Source organism: Phodopus roborovskii, unplaced genomic scaffold (assembly GCF_943737965.1).
Source record: "Phodopus roborovskii unplaced genomic scaffold, PHOROB, whole genome shotgun sequence".
Classification (NCBI taxonomy): domain Eukaryota; kingdom Metazoa; phylum Chordata; class Mammalia; order Rodentia; family Cricetidae; genus Phodopus; species Phodopus roborovskii.
Genome location: NW_026126517.1, coordinates 32,388,161 through 32,400,339, shown reverse-complemented (window position 1 = coordinate 32,400,339; position 12,179 = coordinate 32,388,161). Strand labels below are relative to the sequence as shown.

General features: G+C 50.1%; 2 protein-coding genes across 2 annotated transcripts in view; one reads left to right on the top strand and one right to left on the bottom strand.

The window, feature by feature from the left end:
* Positions 1 to 929, top strand: part of Scaper (S-phase cyclin A associated protein in the ER) — a 308,455-nt gene extending 307,526 nt beyond the window's left edge. The window contains exon 31 of the mRNA XM_051197515.1: positions 811 to 929. Within this exon, the coding sequence (XP_051053472.1) occupies positions 811 to 914 (104 nt within the window). The 3' untranslated portion in view covers positions 915 to 929. The remainder of the gene's footprint in view (positions 1 to 810) is intronic.
* A 4,998-nt stretch (positions 930 to 5,927) lies between these two features.
* Positions 5,928 to 10,424, bottom strand: Isl2 (ISL LIM homeobox 2). The gene is made up of 6 exons (XM_051197002.1): positions 10,302 to 10,424; positions 9,330 to 9,519; positions 8,962 to 9,224; positions 7,336 to 7,619; positions 6,626 to 6,793; positions 5,928 to 6,329 (listed from the first exon to the last, which is right to left on the bottom strand). The coding sequence occupies exons 1-6, from the start codon at positions 10,357 to 10,359 to the stop codon at positions 6,213 to 6,215; spliced, it is 1,080 nt and encodes a 359-aa protein (XP_051052959.1). The 5' UTR covers positions 10,360 to 10,424; the 3' UTR covers positions 5,928 to 6,212.
* Between the last annotated feature and the right edge of the window lie 1,755 nt (positions 10,425 to 12,179).

Genomic DNA, 12,179 nt, shown 5'->3' with positions numbered 1-12,179 from the left:
TTTTTTTTTTTTTAAGATGACACTTTACCAGCTTATATCTTTGTCTTGGGTTCCCTTTTGGCTTAGATTAAGTCCTCATAAAATGTGTCTAGGCATTTTGAGGTTGTCCAGGTAACCTCTTAGGTGTGTAAGTAGCTGTGGGTGCCCAGGTCCTCAGTGAGGAGCAGTCTCAGCTTTCAGACTCCCTGTCACGTGACTACACCAAGTTTTTGGGAAGTCAGCAAGGCTGCTGCTGCTCTGCTTGATAGATACTGAATGCCAGATTTGAACAGTTCTAAAGTTAGGCCTAAACATATGTTTTAAATTAAGTAGATTATTTTAGGAAAAAGAAGTCAACATTTAAGTCATGGTTATGACTCAATGGAAGAGCTGGTCCTTGTCTTAAGGACCTTCTGGGCCCTAGCACAATAATAATAATAATAACAACAGCAACAGCAATAATAATGTCACCACCCTTCACATACAGATGTACCTATTCAAAACTAAGTGTACATAGCTGTCACCCTTTTACCTTTTCTTATTTTAGATTCCCAAAATAAATATTTCATAATATATAATATATTTCCTATGATTGCAATTTATATATAGATTAACATCTGAATTTGTTGGAAGCACAAACTGAATTTTGGGTAAAATACATATTTATAACATTTATACTATAATAGATTGGTGTAAAGGGGAAGCAAACACCTTGTTTATAGAATATGAACAAATTTAACTTGAAATGTATGGTTCCATTTGTACTCTAATATCAAAGTAAGCTTAATTTCTAAGTCTTCAGAACTATTTAATCTCTTCTGTCTCCCTCAGGAAAACGTGGGAGCCTGGGGGACTACCTGGAGCTGGCTAACAGATTTCCTCAGCAGGCCTGGGAAGAAGCCCGGCAATTTTTCTTGAAAAAAGAGAAAAAATAAATGTTTTATAGCTAATTCTGTATTTGAGTACCTTTGTTAGTGTTTTACATTGTTTCTTCTGGGACTCTGGTGTGTTTATACTCTCCTTCTGTAGATATGCTCCTCTGGGCACCATTTATAAAGACTGTACATACTGGACTGTTCTTCCTAATTTTGCAAATTGAGTTTGTTTCATTTATGCACAATATTTTGGAATTTGTTTACTTCCATACTGTAATTTGCATTTGTAATATGAGTAAAATTAGACATAAAAGTAGCAAATAACATTGTTATAATGAAGTAACAGTTTTCAGTGTTGGCTTTTCACATTAAAGCTGCACAAATTTGAGAAAGTGTTAAGACATTTAACCTGCTCTAAGTTTTTCTTCTAAAACTTGGAGTTGAGTAAGCTTTGGGACTGTTTGAAATTAGAGTTCCCAGCCAGTGCTGGGGAACTTCCCTGGAAGATAGCACTGTGATCTTTTAGAATTACTGACCTAAATTTAGTGTTCAAAATAAATTTTTTTTTTTAAATCTGAAAGCATCAAGTATTTTCTTAAATAATTTATTTGCAACAACATGGAAGTAAAAGAAACAGTGAGGGTGGCCCCGTTTCTGAATATAAGCAGTCATGAGTACACAGTTCTGTCTGAGCAGGAGGAAGGGGGCTGGCCTGTCTCCTTAACCCTTCCTGCCTTGAGCCTGAGTGACATTGGTAACAATTACCAAGGAAAGATCTGGCTGTGGAAATTGACCCCAAAACCTGATGTTTGTCCCAAGACGCTGGGCAACACAAGAAAATAATCTTACCTTTCTTAAAAAAAAAAAAAAAAAAAAAAAAAAAAAAAAAAAACTTAATATTCCGAGCACTTCTTTTTGGAATTTCACGGCGCTTCTGACTTACATGTGTTCAACTTTTTACTGTTTTACAAATCGAAAGAAAATAAAGAGGTTTGATGTCAACCAAGCCCAGCGCCATCGAGGGTGCTCCTGCCCGGACTCTACACACCCCATCTCCCTGGAGGGAGGGACACCCATGGTTTCGGTACGGGCGGGATCCGGTGGAGGGCGGTCCTCAAAGCCGAGGGGAATCATTTATTTATTTATTTATTTATTTATTTATAAGGTTTCTTGTGAGACGCTTCGCAATGGAATATACCTCTTATCTGGTCGGAAATTTGCAAAAAAAAAAAAAAAAAAGCTGTAAATAATTGAGACAGCGTGATTAACCTCCCAAAGCTGACCAGAATTCGCAATTAGACTGGTAATCGAAAGGTACGGCTGTCCCTCGGTAGGAAGCGTCCAATATAGTCATATTGCTGTTGGCTTCTTCCTGGGCCAGGACACACCGTCTGCCCCAACCGTGAGCCCTGAATGCAAACCCGACAGGAAGAGTGCTCAGGAGTAGCAGACATTTGCAACCAAATTGCGCACCTGGGGTGACAAATTTATTCCCAAACTAAGCAGAGCTAGTCATTCTGAAAGCCCTAGGGCACTTCAGAGTTGCCGCTTCCTACCCGGTCCTCAGCCATAGCTGTCCCCTCCTCCCCAGCCCCACCACACTCTGGTCTTCTGTGCAGTGTGAACTTGAACCCGGAACTCGGCCTCCATAAGGCCTAGGTCAAGACCTGGCCCAAACCTTAACCTCTGTGTTCCCCAGCCCTTGCAACTGTGAAAAACACCTGCATCTTTCCTGGTGGCTGTCAGAATGGACACTGTCCTCCAGGTCACCAACCTGACCCCTCTTGGCTGCGGTCACCTCATTTACATATGCAGCTTCCCATCGGGCAAACTCTTCCCCAGACGCCCACCTTCTTGACCAGAGGGTCGGTCCTGTGGCCAAAAGGCACAACCTGCCTAGCATTCCTGCCTAGCTCGGACCTGAAGCCGCCCAGCCCCACATCTGGATGTGAGTGGAGTACCTCCTTGTGCCCTTTCTTGCTCCGGTCACTATTCTCAACCTAGCTCCGTTTATCTGCATTTTCTATGTTAAGTCTCCATCAACAAGGTGCTAGCCTGCAATTGGTCACACACTCCTCATTGTAGCACTGAATCTCAGGATTTTAAAGAAAGTTTACTTTTACATCAATCAGACCCACGGTTAAAAGCCTCTAATCTTCCCTGCATCAGCTTAATAAACTCTGAATTTCCTGCTTTTATCGAAGCTCCACTGGGAACTTGCTTCTCTACAAATACTTACTCACCCATTGTTTTCTCCCTCCAGCAGGCTTCTAGTCAGCTAATTCTCATTTTTTGGTGACCACCACTAACTGCATGGCAATGTGAGCCCACCCCTAGGCAAAAGTGGCAGAGCCTCACATCTTTGAAGGGCAGTGTTAGAACAATGTGTCATTTAAAAACCCAGCTGTTCCCATCTCTGACAAGCTTGAGCTTTAACTTAACTCCATATTCGAAACAGAAAGGCTGATTTCTGTCCCACAGTCATTTAATACTAAAATTCGTTGGGAATACTGCCACAAGGATTCTGAATTTCCCAGAATTGTGTGGCCTTACAATATGTACCAATTGTGTAGCCAAAAAAATCTGTCTCTGGGATCTTTTTCCTACCTTCATTTCATAGTGCTAAGCAAATAATTAGTTAAATCTTCTGATAAAATCTTATTCTGGAAGTGACTCACATTAAATAATTCTCTTTTTCCATCCATAGCTTCTAACCTTGAACTGAGATTTTACAGCTCCTGATAAACCTTAGCAGAAAGTACAAAAGTTGTAATTGTCACAGGTAATTTAATTTACCAGGAAATCCCTACTTCATTACAAATGATGTTTAAAAGATGACCTGGGAACCAGTAAAATTGATATTTATTAATGTAACTAACTGTAGATCTGATACCTTGCCAAGGACATTCATTGCAGGCTTTCCCCCGGGAACTTGAGAGCAGTACACACTCCTTCGGTAATGGGAGCAAGTTTGTGATGTCTTACTGTATACATCTTACTGCACACTCACCACTTTTACCTGGATAGAGCTCCAGGGGAATAAAAGGCACATACGAGTGTTGAAGTCAAACTGGATGTTTGTTTAAACCAAATGATGAGGGGGAAAGATGGTAGTAACTAGGCATGTACATGTCTGTAAAATACTGTACCCTGTCAAAAGCAAACTTCCAGCGCTAATAATGAAATTCCCTAAGGAACCATTCTTTAAAAAAAAAAAAGTGAAAACCCAATATTCTGATAATCAAAAGTTTCCAAAAGTAAGATGTATTGAAGTTTCGTTTCCCATCTAATAGCCAATCAAATAAAAAAAAAAGAAGAAGAAGAAATCTGTATTCTGCTTGGGACAGAATGGTCTAAGTTAAGGGAATGACGCCTCAAAGAACCAGCCTTGAGAGGTAAAGCTGGCCCTAATTAACTCTGTATATATGTATCTTTCTCATATCTCTACATTTGCAGGCCATTTCCTAAACCTCCAAGAAAGGGAATCCTCCCTCCCTTAAGTGCCAGCATCACCTTGACTTTCAGGAAGTGAACTATAAACTTGGTTCGATCTTCCCACCTCTTCTCGTTTTCTTTAATTGCCAGGAAGCCTTCCATCATTAATTGGTACTATGGGATGGATGGGTGTGAAACTGCTGGACTTCCCATGCAGCTGTTTCTACATCTCTATCCTCCTGGATTGCAGCTGCTCTTTGGGCACATTTGTTACCAGTCCCTAGCTATAACCTAACTGTCCCCTAGCCTGTTAATGTACTTCACTCCCCCCCCCCCGCAAAAAAATGGACATGGAGGAATGCCCTGTGAGGCCAAGGAAATAGAAATGTCAGATTGTTGCAGGATTGGTGGGTTGGTAGATGGCAGCTTTCTGAACTAGACAAGGAGGGCAGGAAGCTAGCTTTGGGAAAGAACTGTCCCAGACTGCCAAAGGGTTAAATATTTGTAGAGGGTAAAACCTGAGCCTGCCGGGATTTTTTTCCTTCTGCTTGCCTGGGGGCCTGCTGGAGATTCAGTATCTCTTGGTTATTTCCTGCGATCACTAAAGCCAGTTTTCAAGAAAACAAGTCACAGGGGTTTGAAATGTCACACCAAGTGACCTGGGCATGACATATCCAGGGGCCATCCCCCGCCCCCTCCATTTCGGGCCTGGAAAGAAAATAAACCAAGGACACGCCAGACTGGTTCTGGGTGGACTTATTTTCTCCTGCAGTCGCGATCCTAGCGGGGGCTTGTTGTGGCTCCTTCAGTGTATCGCTTGCAGGTGATGCCAAACGTAGATAAGGAGCCGCCCCGGCCTTCAATGCTGTCTAGACGGGAGAATTAATAAATGCAGCGAGATTGATCACGTCGCGCATCCACTCTGGGAACAGCACGGAGGACGCGCCACAAAGCCCAGGAACGCAGGGTGGGCTTCGCGCCCCAAACCCATCACCCCACAACCGAGCACCAGTCTCCAAGCGTCCTCGCCTCGGGCTCAGAGCGTTCCCGCTTCCGGAAACGCCTCTGGGCTCACACTGCACGGGACCGCCCCGCCCCTCTAGCACCCAATAAGTGTCGGGCCCGCCCCGTCTGTGCCCAATCCCCGTCAGGCCCGCCCGTCGTCGGGCACCGACTGCGCTGCAGCACGAGGGCGGGTGGGGCGGGTGAAGCTGAAACTTCACTTGAGGCCCACTTGCTAAGTGGTGGTCATCTGGCTCCCGGGGCGCCAACAGCACACAGGAGCCGCATGGCATTGGGTTGTTTTTTATTAAGATCAAAATATTCGTCCCACTATTCGCCTCACAATAAATAACAATAACTTACGTTTGTTCGGCAAAGGCTCTCACTGTCCTCCGTCGACTGATAATTTAAAACATTTTTTAAAGACAGTCTGGTTTCTACTTTGTCCAGCAGTCATGCGCTTTGGGGGTTGTGTCTGTTCCTTGAGGTCCTGTCCTCCTCGCCGCCAGGGCCAGTGCAAAGCCTCGGGCCAGAGCAGACAGTCCAGAGCAGTTCCCAGGAGGGAGGACCCTGTGGCCCACGCAGAGGTGGGTTCCTGGACGAGTGGGGCGCGGAGAGGCAGAGTGGCAGCTCCCCACGCGGCGCGGGACAGGCGAGGGCGGAGCTAACCCAGCAAGTCCCAAATTCTACTTGAGGAAAGCAGAAAAGTCCTCGGAGCAGGAGTCTCCAGTCTTGGCGGGGCAGGCTGTGCCTGCTCTTCTGGCCATCCGGTCGTGGTCGCCTGCCTCTGCCCCCTCGCTTTAAATAACAACAATAATTACAAGGGCCGGAGAGTTTTCGGAGCTGGAATGGCCTGAGCATGGGTGAGTCTCATGCAGGGAGCATGCGAGGTCCGCGGGCTGGCAGCTATGGGGTCCCCGCTCACGTCTCCACGGGACTCGGCACCATACTGTTGGGGGTGTCTGGGAGCTGTGAGGACAGAGAGGTCACGTCGCTGCCGGAGGAGTTGCCTAGGGAGCCAGACTCAGAGAAGGAGACCTGGGAGGGCAGAGACACCGGGGTAGAACAAGTGAACACACGCCCGAGTCGCTGCCCCTGGGTCACCTGCTCAGAGACCCGGTGTGTTCCTTGCAGACAAGTCGCCGCCTGAGCAAACCCCGAGGAGAGGGAGCCAGGTCCCCATTGGCACGGGGATTGGGAACGGGTGAGAGACATTAAAACCATGTTTAGTGTCAGCAGCTGTCAGCAGCGAGGTCAGGTCTGTCGCGAGCCCCATGTCCCAAGCAAAGTCCCCTCCATTCCACTCCCACTGGACAGTTCACGAAGGGCCTCACCAGCTGTTGAAAGGCGGGTTGGTCCAGGTCACTCTGGAGTGCAAACTCGCTGAGTGCTTTCCAAGGCGGCTGGTAAGTCTGCACCTCGACTGCACTGCCCTGCACCGCGTTCTCATGGCGGATGGGGCTGCCTGCCACCAGAGGCGTCCCAGTCAGTCCCTGGAGACTCTAAGGGGCAAGCACAAGGCGTTAGAGTTAGGTGTTGGCTTTGGTACCACTTTTGAGCATGGAGCCCCAGGCCATCTGGGGAGCGATTTAGGGGTTGCATTATGTGAGGAGGCACACTTGAGACTGCACACGACGAATCCCCATTCTGCAGTGAAGACACCTGAGGGCCCACAAAGCTGCCACCGGTTTCACTCTCAGGAGCCAAACACCAGGCCAGGGAAACGAAAGCTTTTATGCCCTTCCCTAGCCAGGTATGCGCAGGTGGGGGAAAAAAATAAAACAACTCAAATCGAACCCCGACAAAGAAAACTACACCTGCCTGTCCCAACCACACCACCTGGTCATCTCTGCGCCTAAGACCCCTCAACTCTGGGTGTTGCTGGAACAAAACACCACCAACTCAAACCCCAAGCCAGCCTTTCTCCTAAGATGTGAGTGCCACGCTACGTGGAGAGTCCAGTCCGGTCTAGGTCTCCCCAGAAAGAGGCCTTGGGATGCCGTGGCGGCCACCGCCCGCTTCCCTGCAACCGCCAGCATCTCACCGCCTTGTCGCTGTGCTGCTGCTGCTGTAGCTGCTTCATGAGAATGGACTTCTTCTTGTCCTTACAACGCTTGTTCTGGAACCACACGCGGATGACCCGCGGGCTCAAGCCGGTCATCTCCACTAGCTGTTCCTTCATGAGCGCGTCAGGCCGCGGGTTGGCGGCGTAGCATGTCCGCAGGGTGTGCAGTTGCTTCTCGTTGAGCACAGTCCGCACCCTGGTCGTCTTCTCCGCCTGCTTGTGCACGTGCGTGCGCAGCGAGGGCTGTCTTCCGGACCCGGCGTCTGCAGGGGTCGAGTGAGGCAGAAGGTCGGATGGGCCCCCAGCCATTCTCCCCAAGATTTCGTTTCCCTTTTATTCCGTTCGTTCGGCTGTTGTTCATCTCCCTCTCCATCCGTTATCCTTACCCAAACGGAGTGTGCTTTTTGTTCTATCCTTGGTTCCCAAGCCCGGTTACCCCGCAGCGATTCCCCCGGAGTCCTGCTGAACTCTGGAGTTCTGCTCTAAGCCTCTGTGGTACTAGCAGACGTTAGGAAAACCCACTGAGCCCAGCAGGACAAGCAAAGCCCTCGGGATGAAGGTGGGGGGTTTAGAGGAAGAGGTGGGAATCGCAGTGTGACTCGGCAGGGAAAGGGAATAGAGGACCTGGGTCACAACACAACGCCCAGACGAGAAACCCTTCTCCTAAGGGCCTGCTCCGACCCGCCTCTCCATTGAAAACACTCTGGAACAGGGAAGATCCAGACTTGAGACAGCGAAGGCCTTCTGGGTACAGAATGGTTCCTTTCTGGCTGTCTGCCCTGGAGCATCGGCCCCGAGATTCTCCCCTTCTCTGGGTTCCCTCTGCCTGGAGGCTGGTGTTACTCACACCCACCTCCAACAGCCTTAAGCCTACATTTTCACAACAAAGGGGAGCCCCTGGGCGATCTCCAGGCAGGGTTCCGAAAACACCAACTCCACTGTTTTGTATCCAACCTGGTCTACACACCCACTGGATATTAGCTACACTGTTTACATTGATGTCCCCTCTAGGCATTTCTAGGTCTCGGTAAACATTAACAAATAACCCACCCAGACCCATGTCCTCCTTCACAGGGTGGAAACCGAGAAACAGAGAGGGGCGGAGCCCTGGGGCCACGTAGAGAGAGGCCAGGTCTACGAGGGTGTGAGCCACAGATCTCCTGGCTTCCTGGAGCTAGGGTCTGAGCAACTCTTGGTTAGGACACCTATCATCCTAACAAGGGTTAACTCCCTGAACCTTGATGCTAGCTGGACCTCAAAACAAGAACACAGGCCCCTCTTTTGCAAATCTGGCCTTCTTCCGTGGGCTCCGGGCCGCATACCATTTTTCTCCCTGACGATAACCTGTACATTAAAGAAATTCTAAACACAACCCAGACAGTTAACACCTAGGATTCTGGATCTTACTACACTCTCCAGATCCTAACGCAGTCGGAGCCACGGAGAACACAACTCCAGAAGCTCGCACACTAACACACAAGCCATTTTCTCCCCGGCGCTAGGGCTTCTCACACACCAGCTTCCCGTCGGAAGCTTGGCGGCCGGCTACACACTCGCACATCCCACTGACGCAGCGCGGCTATGCGGGCCGGGAGAGCGGCTTACCTTGCAGATGCAGGCCGCGGGCGCCGGGAAGCGGGCCGGGGCTATGCGGGCTGCCGGCCGCAGCGCGCTCCAGCAGGAGGCCGTGGTCGGCTCGGCAGAGGAGCTCGTGCTCCCGCAGCGAGAACTCATCTCCCGGGAGCAGCTGGCGGCTGCACACGGAGCAGCGAAAGCACTCGATGTGGTACACGCTGTCCCGCGCCCGCATCACTAGGTCGCTGCTGCTGAAGCCCACCTGGCACTGGGCGCACTTGATGCCGAACAGCCTGCGGGCCCGGGCGCGGCGGGCGTCAGCGCGGGGACCCAGGCCCGGGACGCGCAGCCGTGCTCCCCAGCCCACGGGGGCCGAACCCGGGGTCCCGCCAGCTCACCTGACATAGTCCCGCTTGCAGTAGGTTTTCCCGTCTCTCACGAAGCACGTGCACGTCTCATCCAGGTACTGGCTGCACTCGGCGCACTTGAGGCAGGCGGCGTGCCACTCGAGGTCGGGCGACACCCGAAGGATAAACTGGTCGTGGATCTGACTCCCGCAACCCACGCACATGGCCGTCCCGGGCTTCTCTGGCGGGGAAGGGCGCAGGGCACGCGTCAGGCCTGTCCGGCCTTGGCCCCTGCAGCCCCAACCCAACACTCTCACTCTCCAGCTCTTACTCTTAGAAGTGCGACCACAAGGGAACTGAAAGCTTTCTAAAGGTCCAGAAAATAGGAAACGAAAACAACACAATCTCCTGACATTTCCGTTATCACGGTCTTTGAACACGCGCGTCGTATCGGTTCCGATACAGACAGAATTAACGGGGAGGCGGGCGACAGCAGTGACACCAGGGAGCCCCGAGGTCTCCGCGTCCACACTGTTGGCCAAGCCCTGATTTCCGCAGGCTCACAACGACTCCCTCCTATCCCAACATCGACACCGCAGCTTTCAGCGCGGTCCCGGCTCAGATTCTTCAACAGATCCTAAACACCGCAGATCAAGCGACTAAAATCTCTCTAGCTTCGAAAGACCAAAAGACAAGCAAACAGAAAAGGCACCCATCTCCCTAAATCAAACCTAATCGTCCTAACAGAAAAGATAAAGAATTCAGTCTGAGGTCATTACAGCCGGCTTGGGAAATAATGTCTAATTGTGAAATAAAACAACAGGGTTCCAAAGGATGAACACTGCTACAGGCGAAATACATTTGTTTTTTTTTTTTTGTTTTTTTTTTTCCTCTCTCTCTCCTTTATTCTCCCAAGTATTTTGTCAAATAGAGGCCACTTGTAGAATCCGCTCAACATTATTCTGCATTGTAAATGTTGCATATTAAACACTTATACACACCCACACATACAGAAAGACTTACTCTTGGAATGATCCCCCATAGCACCCAGAAAAGGATAGTGAAAAATAATATCCACCATGCAGAGAGAGATGTACGCAAAGCCTGCGGCCGGGGGCAGAAGGACCAGGGTCGCGCGCCCAGCCTCTGCTCTTTGCTAACTAACTCCTGCCCCGCGGAGTTGAAGGGGCGATTCCGCACCGGTCCGCACGCAGCATGACGTCAGCACGCACTCGCCCGGGGCCCGAGCTGGAGGCGGGACCTGTAGCGTCACCCAGTTCCCCCACCGCCGCGGGGAATGCGGGGGGAGGTGATGGGGACCCTGAGGGTGGGCTCCGGGTAGAGACGGAGGAGCCGGGAGATTGGCTGAGAGGAAGTGGGCAAGCTCTGATTGGCTGGGAGTGAACAATGGAGCGCAGCCCCCTCCCCCCAAACCTTCCAGGATCCGCTCTGCGGCCCCGGGTCCCGCAATCCCTGGGAAGCCGCATCTCCACCCAGCGGGCTCTGCCGCAGCGCCGCGCTTCCAAAGGACTTGCGGGGTGGTTGTCCCAGTCGCTGTGTAGCAGGGTGATAGACACCTGGGGATAGAAGGAAGTCCTACTCCCTTAAAAGTGCTTTTCGTTTATAATTTTAAATTAAGAATTTCTCCTAGGGACGACAGAAGTAAGGGAGAAAAGGGGATCCGTTGGGTCGCGACCATTACTGGTCCAGCGGACCACCTTTCTCCCTGTGCGCCTGAGCCTTTGTTCGGCGGGGGCCAAGTTAGAGAGAACCGGTAGGAAATGACCACCTGGTTTGGATAAACTCTTTTCAGACTTTCCCACACGCGCCGCCTGTAGAAAAGTCGATGTTGCAGGTAGGTAAAGCCAGAAGGAACCCAGAGGGTCTAGCCGAGGTCCTGCCCCCACCCTGGCGGCGGCTCTTTCTCCTCCCTCATCTTTATCGCCTTTTTGGTTAAGTTGACTCCCACCCCCTCCTTTCTCCACTCCGCTATTTGGCTTCTTCTAAGAACACTGTTGTGATGTGTTATACTTACAGAATAAACGATTTGAACGAACTTTAATTTTGGACTTCACAAAGCAATTACAATGCAAATAATCAGAAACAAATGTGGGGCGAGGGGTAATTTGCCATCTTACCGATGACCTTTTTAATCCTTAGAAAATCTGCAACTTTTTAAAAGTCGGGGCCTTTTTTTTTTCTTCTTCTTCTTCACAAAAATCGCCATGAGTTTTGTTTGAAAGGGTTGAAAAGACAAATCGATGAGTTATAAACAGCGTTTATCCAACGATGGTCTGTAAGTTTTCCACCCCCATTTTAAAAGAACACCAATAACTTGATGCCTCTCTAGGTAGGGTGCGGGTGGGCTCTTGGGTTAGAGTGTCTCCGCCCAAACTTATATCCGGCCTGGTTTCTGCAGGCCTCTGGGCCTGAGAGCGAATTCAGGCGGGCGTGGCGATCCTACTGCTAATAGCCTGAGGCTGTTGGGCTGGGAAACTGGTGCAGCTCAAGGAGAGGCCCCGGATGCACAAAAATCGCTCCTCTGAGGTGCTCCTATGGGAAACAGTCCTCTGGCACCTCGCTCCAAAGCCGGGGTCCTGCTGCTTTTGACCCCCACCTCCACCTTTGGTGTTCTCACTGGACCCAATGTTTTCTCACAGCCTACAAAACCCTGACAACAGGCCAACCCCTCCCTATCTCTCCTACTAGCACCCCAGTAGCTCTCAGTCTCTGTGAGGAGCTGTGTCAGGGGCTGAGGCAGTGCTAAATTTACTAATAAGTAAGGAGCCCTGAATCTTTGCACTGTCCTCTGAGCTGAGCTCTGTGTTTGATGCTCCTTCCCTCACTTTTCCCCATCTGTAAAATGGGATGGATGTACTTAGGACAGCTATCTTTGCTTTG